The 14,697-nt window shown below is 45.9% G+C and overlaps 3 protein-coding genes across 4 annotated transcripts in view; 2 read left to right on the top strand and 1 right to left on the bottom strand.

The window, feature by feature from the left end:
* The window catches only part of spidr (scaffold protein involved in DNA repair), a 55,078-nt gene extending 54,152 nt beyond the window's left edge, over positions 1 to 926 (top strand). Inside the window, exon 20 of the mRNA XM_031562853.2 lies at positions 197 to 926. Coding sequence (XP_031418713.1) covers positions 197 to 310 — 114 coding nt within the window. The 3' untranslated portion in view covers positions 311 to 926. The remainder of the gene's footprint in view (positions 1 to 196) is intronic.
* Positions 927 to 1,783: 857 nt separating this feature from the next.
* Positions 1,784 to 3,393, bottom strand: cebpd (CCAAT enhancer binding protein delta). Its single transcript, XM_012817550.3, has one exon. It carries the CDS (start codon positions 2,982 to 2,984, stop codon positions 2,106 to 2,108), a length of 879 nt encoding a protein of 292 aa, XP_012673004.1. The 5' UTR covers positions 2,985 to 3,393; the 3' UTR covers positions 1,784 to 2,105.
* A 1,361-nt stretch (positions 3,394 to 4,754) lies between these two features.
* On the top strand, positions 4,755 to 13,942 carry mcm4 (minichromosome maintenance complex component 4). Of its 2 annotated transcripts, none has more exons than XM_012817551.3 (17): positions 4,755 to 4,861; positions 5,268 to 5,349; positions 5,912 to 6,067; positions 6,657 to 6,820; positions 7,488 to 7,589; positions 8,743 to 8,838; positions 9,011 to 9,106; positions 9,246 to 9,384; positions 10,006 to 10,226; positions 10,476 to 10,596; positions 10,903 to 11,162; positions 11,426 to 11,791; positions 12,037 to 12,164; positions 12,380 to 12,587; positions 12,823 to 13,051; positions 13,389 to 13,522; positions 13,673 to 13,942. In XM_012817551.3, the coding sequence occupies exons 2-17, from the start codon at positions 5,289 to 5,291 to the stop codon at positions 13,763 to 13,765; spliced, it is 2,574 nt and encodes an 857-aa protein (XP_012673005.2). In that variant the 5' UTR covers positions 4,755 to 4,861; positions 5,268 to 5,288; the 3' UTR covers positions 13,766 to 13,942. The 2 variants fall into 2 exon arrangements, with proteins under 2 accessions (XP_012673005.2, XP_031419186.1); XM_031563326.2 differs by lacking the exon at positions 4,755 to 4,861 and adding an exon at positions 5,086 to 5,107.
* The last annotated feature ends 755 nt before the right edge of the window (positions 13,943 to 14,697 follow it).

Genomic DNA, 14,697 nt, shown 5'->3' with positions numbered 1-14,697 from the left:
CACACCAGCATCGCCCGACCGTAGCGCTGGATCGGGGCTGACACATTCCCTCAATTCCTTCGCCCTCCCCATATTCCTTCGACTCATAACAACTGATTACTTAGAAGCGCAAGATATATATCTGCCTTTCCTATGAAACCATAGCAAGTCCATTTACCAACTTGCTCTCACTGACTCGTGTGTGTTTGATTGACAGTTCTGCGAGGTGGAGAGCGTTCTGGGAAAAGAGGTGGGCCCTGTCAGTGCCTATGTACGAGTGATCACCAGGACCTCGGGCCTGTGGGTGGGCCTGGAGGAGATCAGCCTCTGACGCGGTGCAGCAGCAGCGCAGTGCAGGCAGCAGCACGGGCAGCCGTCGGACCACAGGCCCCCCCCCTGCCCTGCCCTGCCCTGGGGCGCCCTGATCCTGAGGAGTGTGTGGGCTCACAGTGAGCTTAGCGTTGTGCTGGTTTGTATTGTGTGTGTTTATAGAGGTAAGATGCCAACGGTAGGAATGCGCAAGATTAGCGTGTCAGAGAGGGTTAGTAGAACACTGCAAACATGCCTGAAATGATTTGCTTGGCCCCGAGTAACATACGCATAATCTATGGGCATGTCGAAAAAAAAATTGTCTTGGAAATGAAGATGTCAAGCACTGTTGTGTACGTCATTTGTCATGGGGCACTCGTCCAAAAGCACATGGCCCTGTGACACAGTTTGGAATGACAAGGTGCTGCAAAGTCACACTCTAAAGCCATGAGCCGGACACATTTAGCCACCATGTGACGGGTTCCTCTTCCGTCAACACAATGACGGCGCATCTGCGTTCGTGATGGTCCCTCTGGATGGCACCACAGTGATGAGAGAACCTTTGACATTTTGGATCTACCTCTACCTCGTGTTTACATGTTTACGTTTACATCTGTCCCCAGTGTGTATATTATTTGTTGGGACTTTTTGTTGTGTCTGTTCAATAAAGAACGTGAACTTCTGAAGAAGCATGGTTGGTTGTGTGTTTTTGTGTGTGTTTTTGTGTGTGTGTGTGTTTTCTGTCAGTATACATGCTGTACACATCCACTGATTATTATGCAGAAAAATTCAAATGGAACCTTGTCTGTTGTGTCCAACCATGACTGGAGGTCATCACTCAGCACAAACCAACCATGAACCATCTCTAGAGGTGCAAGCAAATGAGTCATGGTGATCAGTACCAGTACACTGTGCCTACTCTGGATCAGTACCAGTAGACTGTGCCTACTCTGGATCAGTACCAGTAGACTGTGCCTACTCTGGATCAGTACCAGTACACTGTGCCTACTCTGGATCAGTACCAGTACACTGTGCCTACTGTGGATCAGTATACCAGTAGACGGTGCCGACTGCACTGGAAGTCCACCAAATTCTTCATGCTTTGGTCAGATAACCTATAAACTAAACAACAAATGGGCCATTTGAAAAATGTTTCCTTGATTCTGACATAAACTGGTAAAAAAAAGATATTGATAAATCTTGACACTTGAAGGATTATATATGTTATCTCCCTTGTAAATTAGTAAATGTAAATGTAATATGTGGGATTGATTGAACTCTTGGACATGTTTTAGTAGCCCTTATTGCATACCATTCAGTCCTATCAGTTTTTTTTTTTTTTTTTTTTGCACTGGTAGTTCTAGCACCTTCCAAATATGTCCAACGTGCCACAAACAGGCACCGCTACATACTTTACATTTTACCTTGAAGAAGGCTGTGCCCCTTGCCACTCCCCTCCCCCTTCAGAATCTGAACTCACATTGACAAGCTCGTGTTTCAGGATTTCAAGTCATTTTATTACAGATTTCACAGATTTCCCAACTTTTATACAAACCATATAAAAATTTTAAACATGCTCTGGCATTTGTAATGAGTTTGGAGTACCATGACAAATATATGAAGTTTGAGAATAATTTAAAATACAAAAATTCAAAAATATATATATATATATATATATGTGGCAGCAAGAGACTGCAATAGCCATATTTTCAGTGTCAAAAAGTAATCTGGTGTAACTTATGTACAATTGCTACAGAGAATATGTCCTTTGAGGTATGTTTTCAAGAGTCCAGTCTCTCTAAGGCACGATTCACTTGTCACCGACTGTCCACGGTCCCCCCATAAGAAGAGTTGGGGATCTGCTTGAAGAAGTTCCTCAAGCTTGTAAGCTCGCGTGTTAGCTGGTCGACTGCTTTGTGCAGACGGTCATTCTCCGAACTCATTTCAATCATCTTTTGCTGCATTTCCAGGTTGCGCACTTTGGCCTTGTCCCTGCTTTTACGCACAGCGACGTTATTCCTCTCCCGTCTCTGGCGATACTCCGGACTGTATCTGTCCAGGTTCTTTTTACCCTTTTCTTTCCCGTGTCTCCGGGGGCCCGAAGGGGAACCGACGGAAAGGGGCTCTGGCGTAGTTGGTGGAGTTGGCTGCCCTGTGTGCAGGGTCATCGATGTCTGCGCACAGGTCTCTATCTGCGAGCCGAGCGGCGAGGACATGTCACTGTCACTCCAGTCCGTCTCCTGTTTGATGGGCGCGCTGAATACACCTTTCTCGAAGTTGCCATTCTGCATCCTCTCAAAGTCCTTTTGAATGCCGACGCAAAATGTGCTGGTCGTCGTCAGCAGCGGTTGGCTGGACGGTGCATTAGAGCAGCAGAAGTCAGCTTTCTCTTGCTTCACAGTGTTGTTGAACAGATCCGCAAACAGTTCGTCGTTGCAGAGCTCGAGATTGGGCACTGACGCCATCGATTCGATGTACGAGCTGAAGTCGATAGCGCTCTCGTCGTCGTAGATGGCTGGCGCTGTGCTCAGCTCGACCATACTCGTCTCCTCGACCATGCCATCACTTCGCATGGTTTTGCAGTCTCCGGGGAGACTGCTCAGTTTATTGTCGTAGAAATTTGTAGGCTCCATCGCCCAACTCATATTGCATGGTGAAGAGACGCACTGCGAATCCAGGTTGTAAATGTCACACATGAACGCAGCTGGCCTCCTAGTAGCCTGGAAGTTGACAGCCAACTTTGATTACTTGTCAGGTAAAAACAAAAAGGGCCAATTGTATGCTCACTCGCTGAACTATACCTTGCGACAGCTAGGCTAAACGTTCGGCGTTGAGTCACTGGCGTCCCCTTGGTCCTAAGTAAATCAGTTCTTTCTGAATCTGGTTTCTGAGCTTGTAAAGCTTGTTCAGGTCAAGTGTCACTGAGATCTCGCTCCTCTGAAATAACCTGTGGCTCGCTCAGTGAATATGTATGCCCTCCTTTGCCTACGTCAGCCGCTCGCCTCCCCCTCCTTGACAAGCCATAGCCTACGGTCCACTGACAGTCACATGGTGTTCCTCCGCTCCTATTTGAGGAGAGAAGGGTGTGCTCACACCTCCCACACTACTAGTAGTAGAGTGTTGGTGGGACGAGTTAGAACTACTCTGCCTTTATAAACAACCATGTGTGGCCAAGGCAGGCAGAATGCCATAATTAAACGTCAACAACAATGAAGCCAATATTGATAGACCCAATCAAAATCAAGCTGAATATGCAGAGATTTTACATCTGAATGCATTAGAGCCGAACACTGAATTAGTTTCACTTTTTTTTAAATTTTTTTTTAATTTCAGATACTGTAAACACATTATCTACTGGATAATGGACGTCGATCAACTGGGTTTCGCCTAATTGTATTTAAGGCAGCAATACGAAGTTCTGTTGCAAAACTAGTAAGCGAACTACCTAAAAGGCATGCAAAAACCTTGCAAACACCACAACAGCCCAATTGACACTGATAGAAGCTTGCCAACACACTAACTGACAGTATAGCTGCCATGTCATGCATGTGAAAGCTTTTCTTCCATTTTTGCAGGGTGTTCTAGCCCGGTACACAGAACTACATAGGGCATATCCTTGATGGCTAGTGGGGAAGACACAGGTGTTTATCTGTCCTTCACATGACCAAATGCTATCAAAATGAATGTGAGGATGGTACCAAAACTAGTTGCCTATAAAACCATACCTCAAAAAGTGACAAGTTGTTGTTACTTTAACTGGACGGTTGACATTATTATTTCTAGCGTGAACTTGTATTATGTACTGCAGGAATTTACAGGCAACTCGATCTCATACAAGTTATGAGAACGTTTGTGTCGTCATGCCTTCCACACGTGGAGGACATCATCCTGTGTTTTTCCAGTCGGAATTTCCCGGAATGAATTCTCTGGCCTCACGGTAGTAAATCCGATCCTCATACGCCATCTAGCGGCTGTGACGATAATAACGCGATGGCGCAGGGTGGTTAGATATACAGTCAATGGGTGATACCACGTGCGACTAGAAACTTAATTTGAAGGTACCAAGACCAACATCTGATTTCGTGTAGATCCCACATTACGTAAACTATGTAAACTTGGCATGTATGTAAACTTGGAAGTATGTAAACTTCCACCACAACCGGTTACATTTCAGTACTCAAAGGGCGGTATTTGCAAAATCGCCATCTAGCGGATACATGTATTATTGGTGTCGAAGGTTTTTAGAAATTTGCCGCGAGTTTATTGGGTGATACCAAGTAGTGCGGGGGGCTCAGTCTCAAGATATCTAAAACAAGTGCAAACTTTACGCAGTTAATGTTATGTGTCCCCTATGTTGTATCATTAGATGACTGTATTTTTTTTAACTAATACAATATGACCAGTATGCGGGATGTAACATTATTGTGCTGAAGTCGCCATGCCCTGGTTCTCCAATATCGAAAAATGAATAACTTCCGAGTGTCACGATTGGTGTAGTTCTTCGCGGGAAATTTGCGTCACTGGGACGATTTCGCGCCAACTTCATTGCAGTGGAGAAGGAACACTGGAGCAGGTTAGATGGTGCTTCTACTCTTTTGTGTTTTGACTGTCTCTTTTAAAATGAAATATGACTCTGTTTGCTGCCTATGTTATTAACGGTGTATTTTTATGGTTTAATATTAATTTGTCGATGTCGACATTCAGTAGGCTTAATGTAACTTAATCAATCAACAGCAACATTCGATCATTGCTGCTTTGTTGTCAGACATCTTTTGCCCATGATCATACAGGATTATTATTCGGTTTCTTACTTCCAACTGTAAGATCATACATAAAGACAAGGATAAACTATTTTGTCGTTACGCTATTGTATGGGCCATTTTGATAGCATTAGCATTGGTTGAGGGTGTATACGGATGGATAGTTTTATTCCTCTCTTATCGAAAATAAACCCACCCTTAAAATGTGCCCGTCTTCAGAATATCTAGTTTGTGCTCAAGATGTCTTCGCCAACTTCAACGCCAAGTCGCAAGCGGGGAAGGGCCAGCAATCCCTCTACACGTAAGTCCTTATCAAACCAGCCACAGTTCTTGTCTTCGCTCAGTGAGAATGAGAATATTATCTGGTAAACATTTTACTGTCGTCGTTTGATCAGCGCTCGTTTAAAATTGATGAAATATGGTTTGATTGGCTGTGTTTTGATACATTCTTTGGATTGATTCATGTAAGACCAGTTAGGCATGTCTTAATAATGCCATGTCTAATAATAAGATTAGCTATGCCTTCTAACATACAGGCTTAACTGTACGCCATGACCACAATGTACAAGTACCATGTGGACTACAGCAGTCACCAAACTGGTTAGAAACTACAGGCTGCTATTCTGTATGAGGACTACCATATTTAATATGACCAGTAGTTAGTTGTTTAGGTCCCCCCCCCCACACACACACACACTTGGAGAACCACTGGGTTAGCTCAACTTCAGCCTTGATGGTTGATAAACAAAGCACCCTGTTCTTTCTCTGAGTGTAGTACAGTGAAATATCGATACAAGGTTTAATTTGATGAAGACCCAATGCCATGCGGTTCTAATTGACCTGCGTTGTCCCTGTGTGTTCAGCGGGGAGCGAGGGCCCCCTCTCCCCCCCTTCTCAGCGGGCCAGGTCCCAGGACGCCTCTCAGGGGGAGCTGCCGCCCATGCCCACCTCTCCAGCCACCGACATATGCAGCCCCAACCCTCAGGACACCTCTCTGTTCTCTAGCCCTCGCCGCTCAGGTCAGCATACAGCCCTACCACAAACCAGATGCATGCCCCGTACGGTGGTTTTGTTATATATATTATTTTTGTAGTATTTTTTTTTTTTTAAGTTGATATACATACATATTGATAAATAGATGAATACACAGATATTTATTTATTTTTATCCTGAAAGAAATTTGATAGTTTTTGCAAGCTCAAAACATTTCCGCAAGTCAGAATGTCAGTTGTACTGCGTGATGTGTGTTTGATATGAACAGCACATTTAAGTCTGTGACCTTCAGTGGGCAAGTTTTGAACATTCTATTTAAAGCTTTTTTTTTCTACAATGTAAGATTCTAAAATTCCATGTTATATTCATGGACCCAGATATTCTTTAGAACATTCAACAAAATTCTACACACACCAGTGTGACTATCTGCTGAAGTCCTTAATACCCCCTCTCTCCCGCTAACTCACTGATTCACTTACTCACTCACTCACTCACTCACCCATTCACCCACTCATTCACTCACTGACTCTCACTCACCCACCCACTCACTCACTGATTCACTTACTCACTAATTCACCCACTCACTGATTCTCTCTCTCTCTCTCTCTCTCTCAGTGCTCCCCAGTGAAGTGGATGCCAGTTCCCCGCTGCTCTATGGGACCCCCAGCTCCCGTGTGGAGGGGACCCCCCGTAGTGGGATCCGTGGCACTCCTGCCCGCCAACGCCCTGACCTGGGCTCCGTCAGGAAGGCCCCCCAAGTGGACCTCCACTCAGAGCCCGTGAGTGCCTATTGATGTGCAGTACTGGAGTGTAGCCTGAACTGCACGGCATATGTGGAGTAGAACTTCCATTAAGACATTAGCATGTATTTTAGAAATGTAGGCTAGGTCTACCCAAGATACAGTACCAGTCAAAAGTTTGGACACGCCTTGAGAAGTGTTTTCTTTACTTTTATTATGTTCTACATTGTAGATTAATACTGAAGACATTTTAACTACGAAAGAACACATATGGAATGATGTTCTAAACAAAAAAAGTGTTATCTACCATGTAGAAAATAATAAAAGTATAGGAAAAAACTTCTCAAAAAATGAGAAAGTGTGTCCAAACTTTTGACTGGTATTGTATCCATAGATGATGCACATATTGAGTAGTTCCTGCAAGAGTCTCCGTGCTTTTTTTCATGAATTTGTTGCATTTAGACTTTTGCATTCCATGTTGAAAATTCTGGGGTTTAGCATGCACATAAGTTTGAGGCACACTCATGTTTTAATTGGTTCTATACCGTGAGGGCGGTACTGTCAAAGTTATTCCAAGAGATGTCAGGTTTGTCATTAGTACTGACCTCTGCAGTGTGACCCAAGTGTGATGCAGTCTCATTAGTGTGTGTGTGTGTGTGTGTGTGTGTGTGTGTGTGTGTGTGTGTGTGTGTGTCTGTCTTGGCAGCCCGCTGGAGAGAATGCTGTGGCAAGCGATCAGGCTGCGGGACAGAGGCTGGTTATTTGGGGCACCGATGTCAACGTAGGCACCTGCAAAGAGAAGTTTCAGGTATGTCCCATCAGTCCTGTGCTGTTCTGTGCTGTTCTGTTGTGTGTTTTTGCAGACTGCATTGTAGGATAGCTTTGGGCTCTCTGTGTCTGTGTCTTTTGATACGCTGTTCTGTAGCAATTAGAGTCTGATCTAAGCAGATATAAACCAGTTCTGCCTTAATTGACTGATATGACCAACATAAAGAAACTCTGTGGTGGGTTCCCAAAAGCATGATGCTGTTCGTGAGACAGACCTGTTGTTAATGTGGTCCCATTGGTCCAGACCTGTTGTTAATGTGGTCCCATTGGTCCAGACCTGTTGTTAATGTTGTCCCATTGGTCATGAGACAGACCTGTTGTTAATGTGGTCCAATTGGTCCAGACCTGTTGTTAATGTGGTCCCATTGGTCCAGACCTGTCGTTAATGTGGTCCCATTGGTCCTGAGACAGACCTGTTGTTAATGTTGTCCCATTGGTCCAGACCTGTTGTTAATGTTGTCCCATTGGTCCAGACCTGTTGTTAATGTGGTCCCATTGGTCCAGACCTGTTGTTAATGTGGTCCCATTGGTCCAGACCTGTTGTTAATGTGGTCCCATTGGTCCAGACCTGTTGTTAATGTGGTCCCATTGGTCCAGACCTGTTGTTAATGTGGTCCCATTGGTCCAGACCTGTTGTTAATGTGGTCCCATTGGTCCAGACCTGTTGTTAATGTGGTCCCATTGGTCCAGACCTGTCGTTAATGTGGTCCCATTGGTCCTGAGACAGACCTGTTGTTAATGTTGTCCCATTGGTCCAGACCTGTTGTTAATGTTGTCCCATTGGTCCAGACCTGTTGTTAATGTGGTCCCATTGGTCCAGACCTGTTGTTAATGTGGTCCCATTGGTCCAGACCTGTTGTTAATGTGGTCCCATTGGTCCAGACCTGTTGTTAATGTGGTCCCATTGGTCCAGACCTGTTGTTAATGTGGTCCCATTGGTCCAGACCTGTTGTTAATGTGGTCCCATTGGTCCAGACCTGTTGTTAATGTGGTCCCATTGGTCCAGACCTGTTGTTAATGTGGTCCCATTGGTCCAGACCTGTTGTTAATGTGGTCCCATTGGTCCAGACCTGTTGTTAATGTGGTCCCATTGGTCCAGACCTGTTGTTAATGTTGTCCCCTTGGTCCTGCAGCGTTTCCTGCAGCGCTTCATTGACACCACCTCCAAAGAGGACGAGAATTGCGGGCTGGATCTCAACGAGCCCTTGTACATGCAGAAACTAGATGAGGTGAGACAACACTGCAGATGAGTGTGTGTGTATATGGTATGTATGTATGTGTAACAAATAGTGTGCGTGTGTGTGTGTGTGTGTGTGTAGGGATGTATGCAGTAATTTAAAGTAGTTCATGCACTCAGCTATGTGACCATTTCTGACGCTAACGCCTCTGTGTTGTCCTCAGATCAGTGTTGTTGGGGAGCCTGTGCTGAATGTGAACTGTGGCCACGTGCAGTCCTTCGATGCAGACATGTACAGGCAGCTCATCTGCTATCCCCAGGTAAGACACCCCACCGACCCCGTCGACCTGACCTGTATGTGATACGACTGGCATGTGTGATACGACTGGCATGTGTGATATGCGCATGAGATCCTGTGCTCTGGAAGGTCATTCACGTTCCACCCTCGTGCTTTTACAGGAAGTCATCCCCACGTTTGACATGGCCGTCAACGAGCTGTTCTTTGAGCGTTACCCAGATTCCATCCTTGGGCATCAGATTCAAGTGCGGCCGTACAACGCCCTTAAGACCAGAAACATGCGCAGCCTCAACCCAGAAGGTAATAAGCATGTCGGATGGAATGTGAGACTAGAATTATCATTTTGACATGTGGCGGTATAACGCACATCTGGTAATTATGATGGTGCAGGTAAGCATGGCCACCTTTATCGTAAACACCGTTCCTTCCCTGGGCAACCGGTCATAACATGGTTATTTGACATCTGTTTGGAGACAGGCCTCATTTCATAACAGACATGTTTTGAATATGAAACAGCTGTTGGCATACGTGCAGGACAGATGAGTGGCAGTGTGAAGTGTGTGTGTGGGGTGTGTGTGTGTGGGGTGTGTGTGTGTGCACACCTGTGAATGCATTTCACTGCTTTTATGATGTCATTATGTAATACGATCTGAAAATAAGCCACTAGTGTGGGTTTTACTGTTGTCACTCGTTATAAAACCGTCATTCATGGAACTGGACGTTTAGAAGTTATGCTTAATATTAGAAGATGTTTTCTGAAACCAGAGCGGCAGAACAGTGCCTGTGTTATTCCAGCCTAGTAATTGTTCAAGCTTTAACATTTATATGGTCTGTCTGTCTGTCTGTCTGTCTCTCTCGTCTCTCTCTCTGTCTGTCTCTCTCTCTCTCTCTCTCTCTCTCTCTCTCTCTCTCTCTCTCCAGACATTGACCAGCTCATCACCATCAGTGGCATGGTGATCCGTAACTCCCAGCTGATCCCTGAGATGCAGGAGGCCTTCTTCCGATGCCAGGTGTGTGCGTTCAGCGCGCGCGTGGAGGTGGACCGCGGCCGCATCGCCGAGCCCGCCGTCTGCCGCAACTGCAACACCACCCACAGCCTGGCCCTGATGCACAACCGCTCCCTCTTCTCCGACAAACAGATGGTACGTGAGGCTCCTGTGGCCCCCTGAGGCCCTCGAGGCCCCCCGCCTTCAAGCGTCTCTGTTAGCAGATGCTACACCAGAGGATCGGAGCATTGATCCAGTTACTAAGGGAACATGTGCTCTGATGATCTTTTCTTTTTAAACCACTCATTCGTTCATGCTATTTGTCTCGTTTGTAGTCGGGCACCGCCAGTTCAGTACCATCTTTCCATAAGGCTGATCCCATTCGTGTGTCCTGGTGTCTTTCAGATTAAGCTGCAGGAGTCCCCAGAGGACATGCCCGCTGGTCAGACTCCTCACACCACTGTGGTGTACGCTCACAATGACCTCGTGGACAAAGTCCAGCCAGGAGACAGAATCAACATCACAGGTACGCAAACAAGGACTCAAGCTGTATGTAACATTTAAGCACAGTGTTCTTTACTTAGCAAGAAGTGCCTCACTGAGTGCACTGTTAGAGGAGTTTTAGCAGCTAGGGTATATTACTGACTGCATATCTTGAGTGGAAATGCACGTCACTTACATGACTCGTATGATGCACTATAAACCATTGAGGTTGTGTGTTCAGTAGGGTTGTGTGTTCAGTAGGGTTATGCATGTTGGTGACGGAGATCTGGCTCATCTCATTCAGTTCCCCATTTCTAAAGCAATATTTGACTCCTCTCCTCCGCCACAGGCATCTACAGGGCCGCCCCGATGCGCGTGAACCCCAGGCAGAGCCAGGTGAAGGCCGTCTACAAGACCCACATCGACGTCATCCACTTCCGCAAGACGGATGAGCGGCGCCTGCACGGGCTGGACGACGAGAACGAGCAGAAGCTCTTCACCGAGGAGCGCGTGCAGACGCTTCGGGAGCTGGCCGGCAAGCCCGACGTCTACGAGCGCCTCTCCTCCGCACTGGCGCCCAGCATCTATGAGCACGAGGACATCAAGAAGGTCAGTGGCCTCTGCGCCAGCCAGCCAGCCCCAGCGAGAAGATGGCTAAGGCCGTGATGCTGTGTTAAGACGAAACTAGTGTTGAAAAATGTACTTTGAATATATAGCATAAAAATAAAATCTGATATAAGATTATGACTGGTGTGCTAATAGCATTTTTAATTAAATGTACTTTATAAATTCTGTGGATAGTTAGTCAGTGACATTTGTAAATTTGCGTTTATTTTTCCCCACTCTGAAACATCATCCTCTTTCTGCCACAGGGAATCCTCCTGCAGCTTTTCGGCGGCACGCGAAAGGACTTCTCCCAGACGGGCCGCGGCAACTTCCGTGCCGAGGTCAACATCCTGCTCTGTGGCGACCCGGGCACCAGCAAGTCTCAGCTGCTGCAGTACGTCTTCAACCTGGTGCCCCGCGGGCAGTACACCTCGGGCAAGGGCTCGAGCGCCGTGGGTCTGACGGCGTACGTCATGAAGGACCCCGAGACGCGGCAGCTGGTGCTGCAGACGGGCGCGCTGGTGCTCAGTGACAACGGCATCTGCTGCATCGACGAGTTCGACAAGATGAGCGACAGCACGCGCTCTGTGCTCCATGAGGTCATGGAACAGCAGACACTCTCCATCGCCAAGGTGTGTGTGTGTGTGTGTGTGTGTGTGTGTGTGTGGCAGGGCTGCTCTGTCAAGTATTGGTTTTGGTATAGATGGTAAATTCATTGAATCTCTCTGTGAAATGTTGTAAATGAGTGGTCTTTAACATGAGTGCTTAGCTGTTTACACCAAGCCCCTCAGCTGGCCAAGATCCTTCTTAAGAATGCCAAAGCACCAGCACCAGCATCCACACGCTCTCATCTGTAATCTGTCTCCTTTGGCCATAGGCTGGAATCATCTGTCAGCTGAACGCTCGCACTTCCGTCTTGGCCGCAGCCAACCCAGTGGAGTCTCAGTGGAACCCGAAGAAGACCACCATTGAGAACATTCAGCTTCCCCACACACTCCTGTCCAGGTGAGGATCTCCACTCAGAGGCCTGGGTGTCAATCACGGGGTATCAGTTAATCATTGACAACTCGGTATGATAAAAGAGAGAGACTATTTGATAAAATGAATGCAGGTAATGGAAGATCTATTTCAGTGTTTGCTGTTATTGATTGTCTACTCTAAGAATTAGTAATGCAGTCATCAGATTCATTTTGTTTCTATTTTCATCCTTTTCCATACAGATTTGACCTCATCTTCCTGATGCTGGACCCTCAGGATGAGGCCTACGACAGGCGGCTGGCCCACCACTTGGTGGCGCTCTACTACAAGGGCGAGGAGCAGATCGAGGAGGAGTACTTGGACATGGCTGTGCTGAAGGACTACATCGCCTACGCCCGCACTTACATCGTCCCCAGGCTGTGTGAAGAAGCAAGCCAAGCACTTATTGAGGTACTGCAATGGTCTATTTTCAGTTGCAGCCCAGGGTAAAAGTGCTTGTTGGGGTGATCCTGCTGTGATGACAGGATGAGGCTGATAATCAACAGCACTTTGGGGACAGTCTAGAGTACGCATCATACACTAAGCACATTACTGCAGTGATTGGCAAGTGTCGTTTGTGCCTTTGTCAGCTAGAACTGCATGTGCTCTTTAACACTGACCGTTGTCGTCTGTCTCATGTCGTCAGGCGTATGTGGACATGAGGAAGATTGGCAGTGGCCGCGGCATGGTGTCCGCCTACCCACGTCAGCTGGAGTCCCTCATCCGCCTGGCCGAGGCCCATGCCAAGGTGCGTTTCTCTGAAAAGGTGGAGACCATTGACGTGGAGGAAGCCAAGAGACTTCACAGAGAGGCCCTCAAGCAGTCAGCAACTGACCCCAGAACAGGATTAGTCGACATCACCATCCTCACAACAGGTAAAACTAACATGGTCAGGGTTCTTCTCATAGAGAACAAGGTTGTCTGTGAAAGGTACTCTGCAGTAAATTGCTAAAAAATGTGCATGGGTGAAATTGTTTTGAATGTCTAAAATGGTGTTGTATGTCCAAGATGAATCGGTCATTATATTATGTTATAAGGGTAATGTAACTCCATTTGTAATTTCAGACTCCATAAACAATTGTAAGACAGATACTTGAGCCACAGCAGTTGGTCACAATGCGCAAACGCATTAATACAAGTATTGGGTAGTCTACAAACTCTCGACAGACAATGTTGAATGATTAAAGGGTTTTTGCTTGCTTTTTTTCAAAGGAATGAGTGCTACTGCCAGAAAGAGGAAGGAGGAAATAGCCCAAGCCCTCAAGAAAATGATTCAGGCAAAGGGGAAGACGCCTGCCATGAAGTATCAGCAACTATTTGATGACCTTCGAGCACAATCTGAAGCTGTAAGTGGATACATTTTCTATAATATAATAGTCTAATATGGCCAGAGACATGTTTTACAACATGCATCTTTCTACAAGGAGGGAAATTCAGATATGTTCATAGAAATAACTTCCAGACCATTTTTGATTTCTATCTTGTCCTTGTTCCAGGCCATCACCAAGGACTTGTTCGATGAGGCTCTCCGAGCTTTGGCAGATGAAGACTATCTAACAGTCACAGGAAAAACTGTTCGCCTTTTGTAAAATATTGATGCATTTTTGCCTTACAGGAATGACTGTTATCTGGATGCAAATTTAGTAGCATACGCTTGTTTTCTCTGGTGATCTGCTGGGATCTATCTGTTCTATGTTGAAAAATAATGAATTTATAAAAAACTGGTTTGTTTCTTTTGTGATGCAATAAAATGTGTTTGCCATTAACTTGGGTTTGGTCAGAATGTGTCACTTCACAACAGCGCTACAGGACCGAGGACCAAGCTCTTGAACGTTCTAGAACTTAAGTCCTCAGTTGAAAAGTGAATGTTACTTCAAGTCTGTTTTCCAATAAACTCTCTTCCACTTTTAGCTGTTAGAGTTAGTGAGCTGACGTAGACATGGATCGTGCCAGTGATGTATCAGAAGTGCCTGATTTGGTCGGTTGCCTGTTCAGATCATGTGTCCATCTCCTCAGCTGCTTTTTAACCTTAGAGGTCAACGATCAAATGTCCGGTTTCCCATCACTGTTTGGAAATGCAGATAAAATGATGTTTCCCAAAGACATGCATACATCCTCCAGTCAATAGATCATTTGTATACACCCCGTCCCTACTCTTGAGGGTGTAGTGTCATACTCATCTATTCGTGCCAGAATGTAAGGACTGACATTTTCATTTATTGACACGATTCCTTAGGGAAGGATTCCCCCCCCACAACATCACTTAGTTGCTTTGACCACTCAGTGCGGTTCAGCAGCAGTCTGATTTGTAAAAACAAACAAAATACATCTTCAGGACACTGCATGGGAGGCTTTTGAAAGAATTTCATTGACATATCACTGCCAATACAAGTACACTGCGTGAAGCCAACTCCACCTACCTCTCCACTTAGAAGAGGTTTTTTTTCCCCCATTCAACACAGTCTATGTACATCGCCCAAATCATTTTTTTTTTCTCACGCTTTTGGGGGCCTAGGTACCT

This window comes from Clupea harengus, chromosome 25, assembly GCF_900700415.2.
Source record: "Clupea harengus chromosome 25, Ch_v2.0.2, whole genome shotgun sequence".
In the NCBI taxonomy this organism is placed as follows: domain Eukaryota; kingdom Metazoa; phylum Chordata; class Actinopteri; order Clupeiformes; family Clupeidae; genus Clupea; species Clupea harengus.
This window is presented reverse-complemented; position numbering and strand designations above follow the sequence as displayed.

Bases quoted from the DNA above. Each gene is read 5' to 3' on its own strand.
- cebpd (XM_012817550.3), bottom strand. From the start codon at position 2,984: ATGTGTGACATTTACAACCTGGATTCGCAGTGCGTCTCTTCACCATGC.
- mcm4 (XM_012817551.3), top strand. From the start codon at position 5,289: ATGTCTTCGCCAACTTCAACGCCAAGTCGCAAGCGGGGAAGGGCCAGC. The intron at 6,821-7,487 runs GTGAGTGCCTAT...CTGTCTTGGCAG, and splicing joins TGGACCTCCACTCAGAGCCC to CCCGCTGGAGAGAATGCTGT. The intron at 12,588-12,822 runs GTACTGCAATGG...TCATGTCGTCAG, and splicing joins CAAGCCAAGCACTTATTGAG to GCGTATGTGGACATGAGGAA.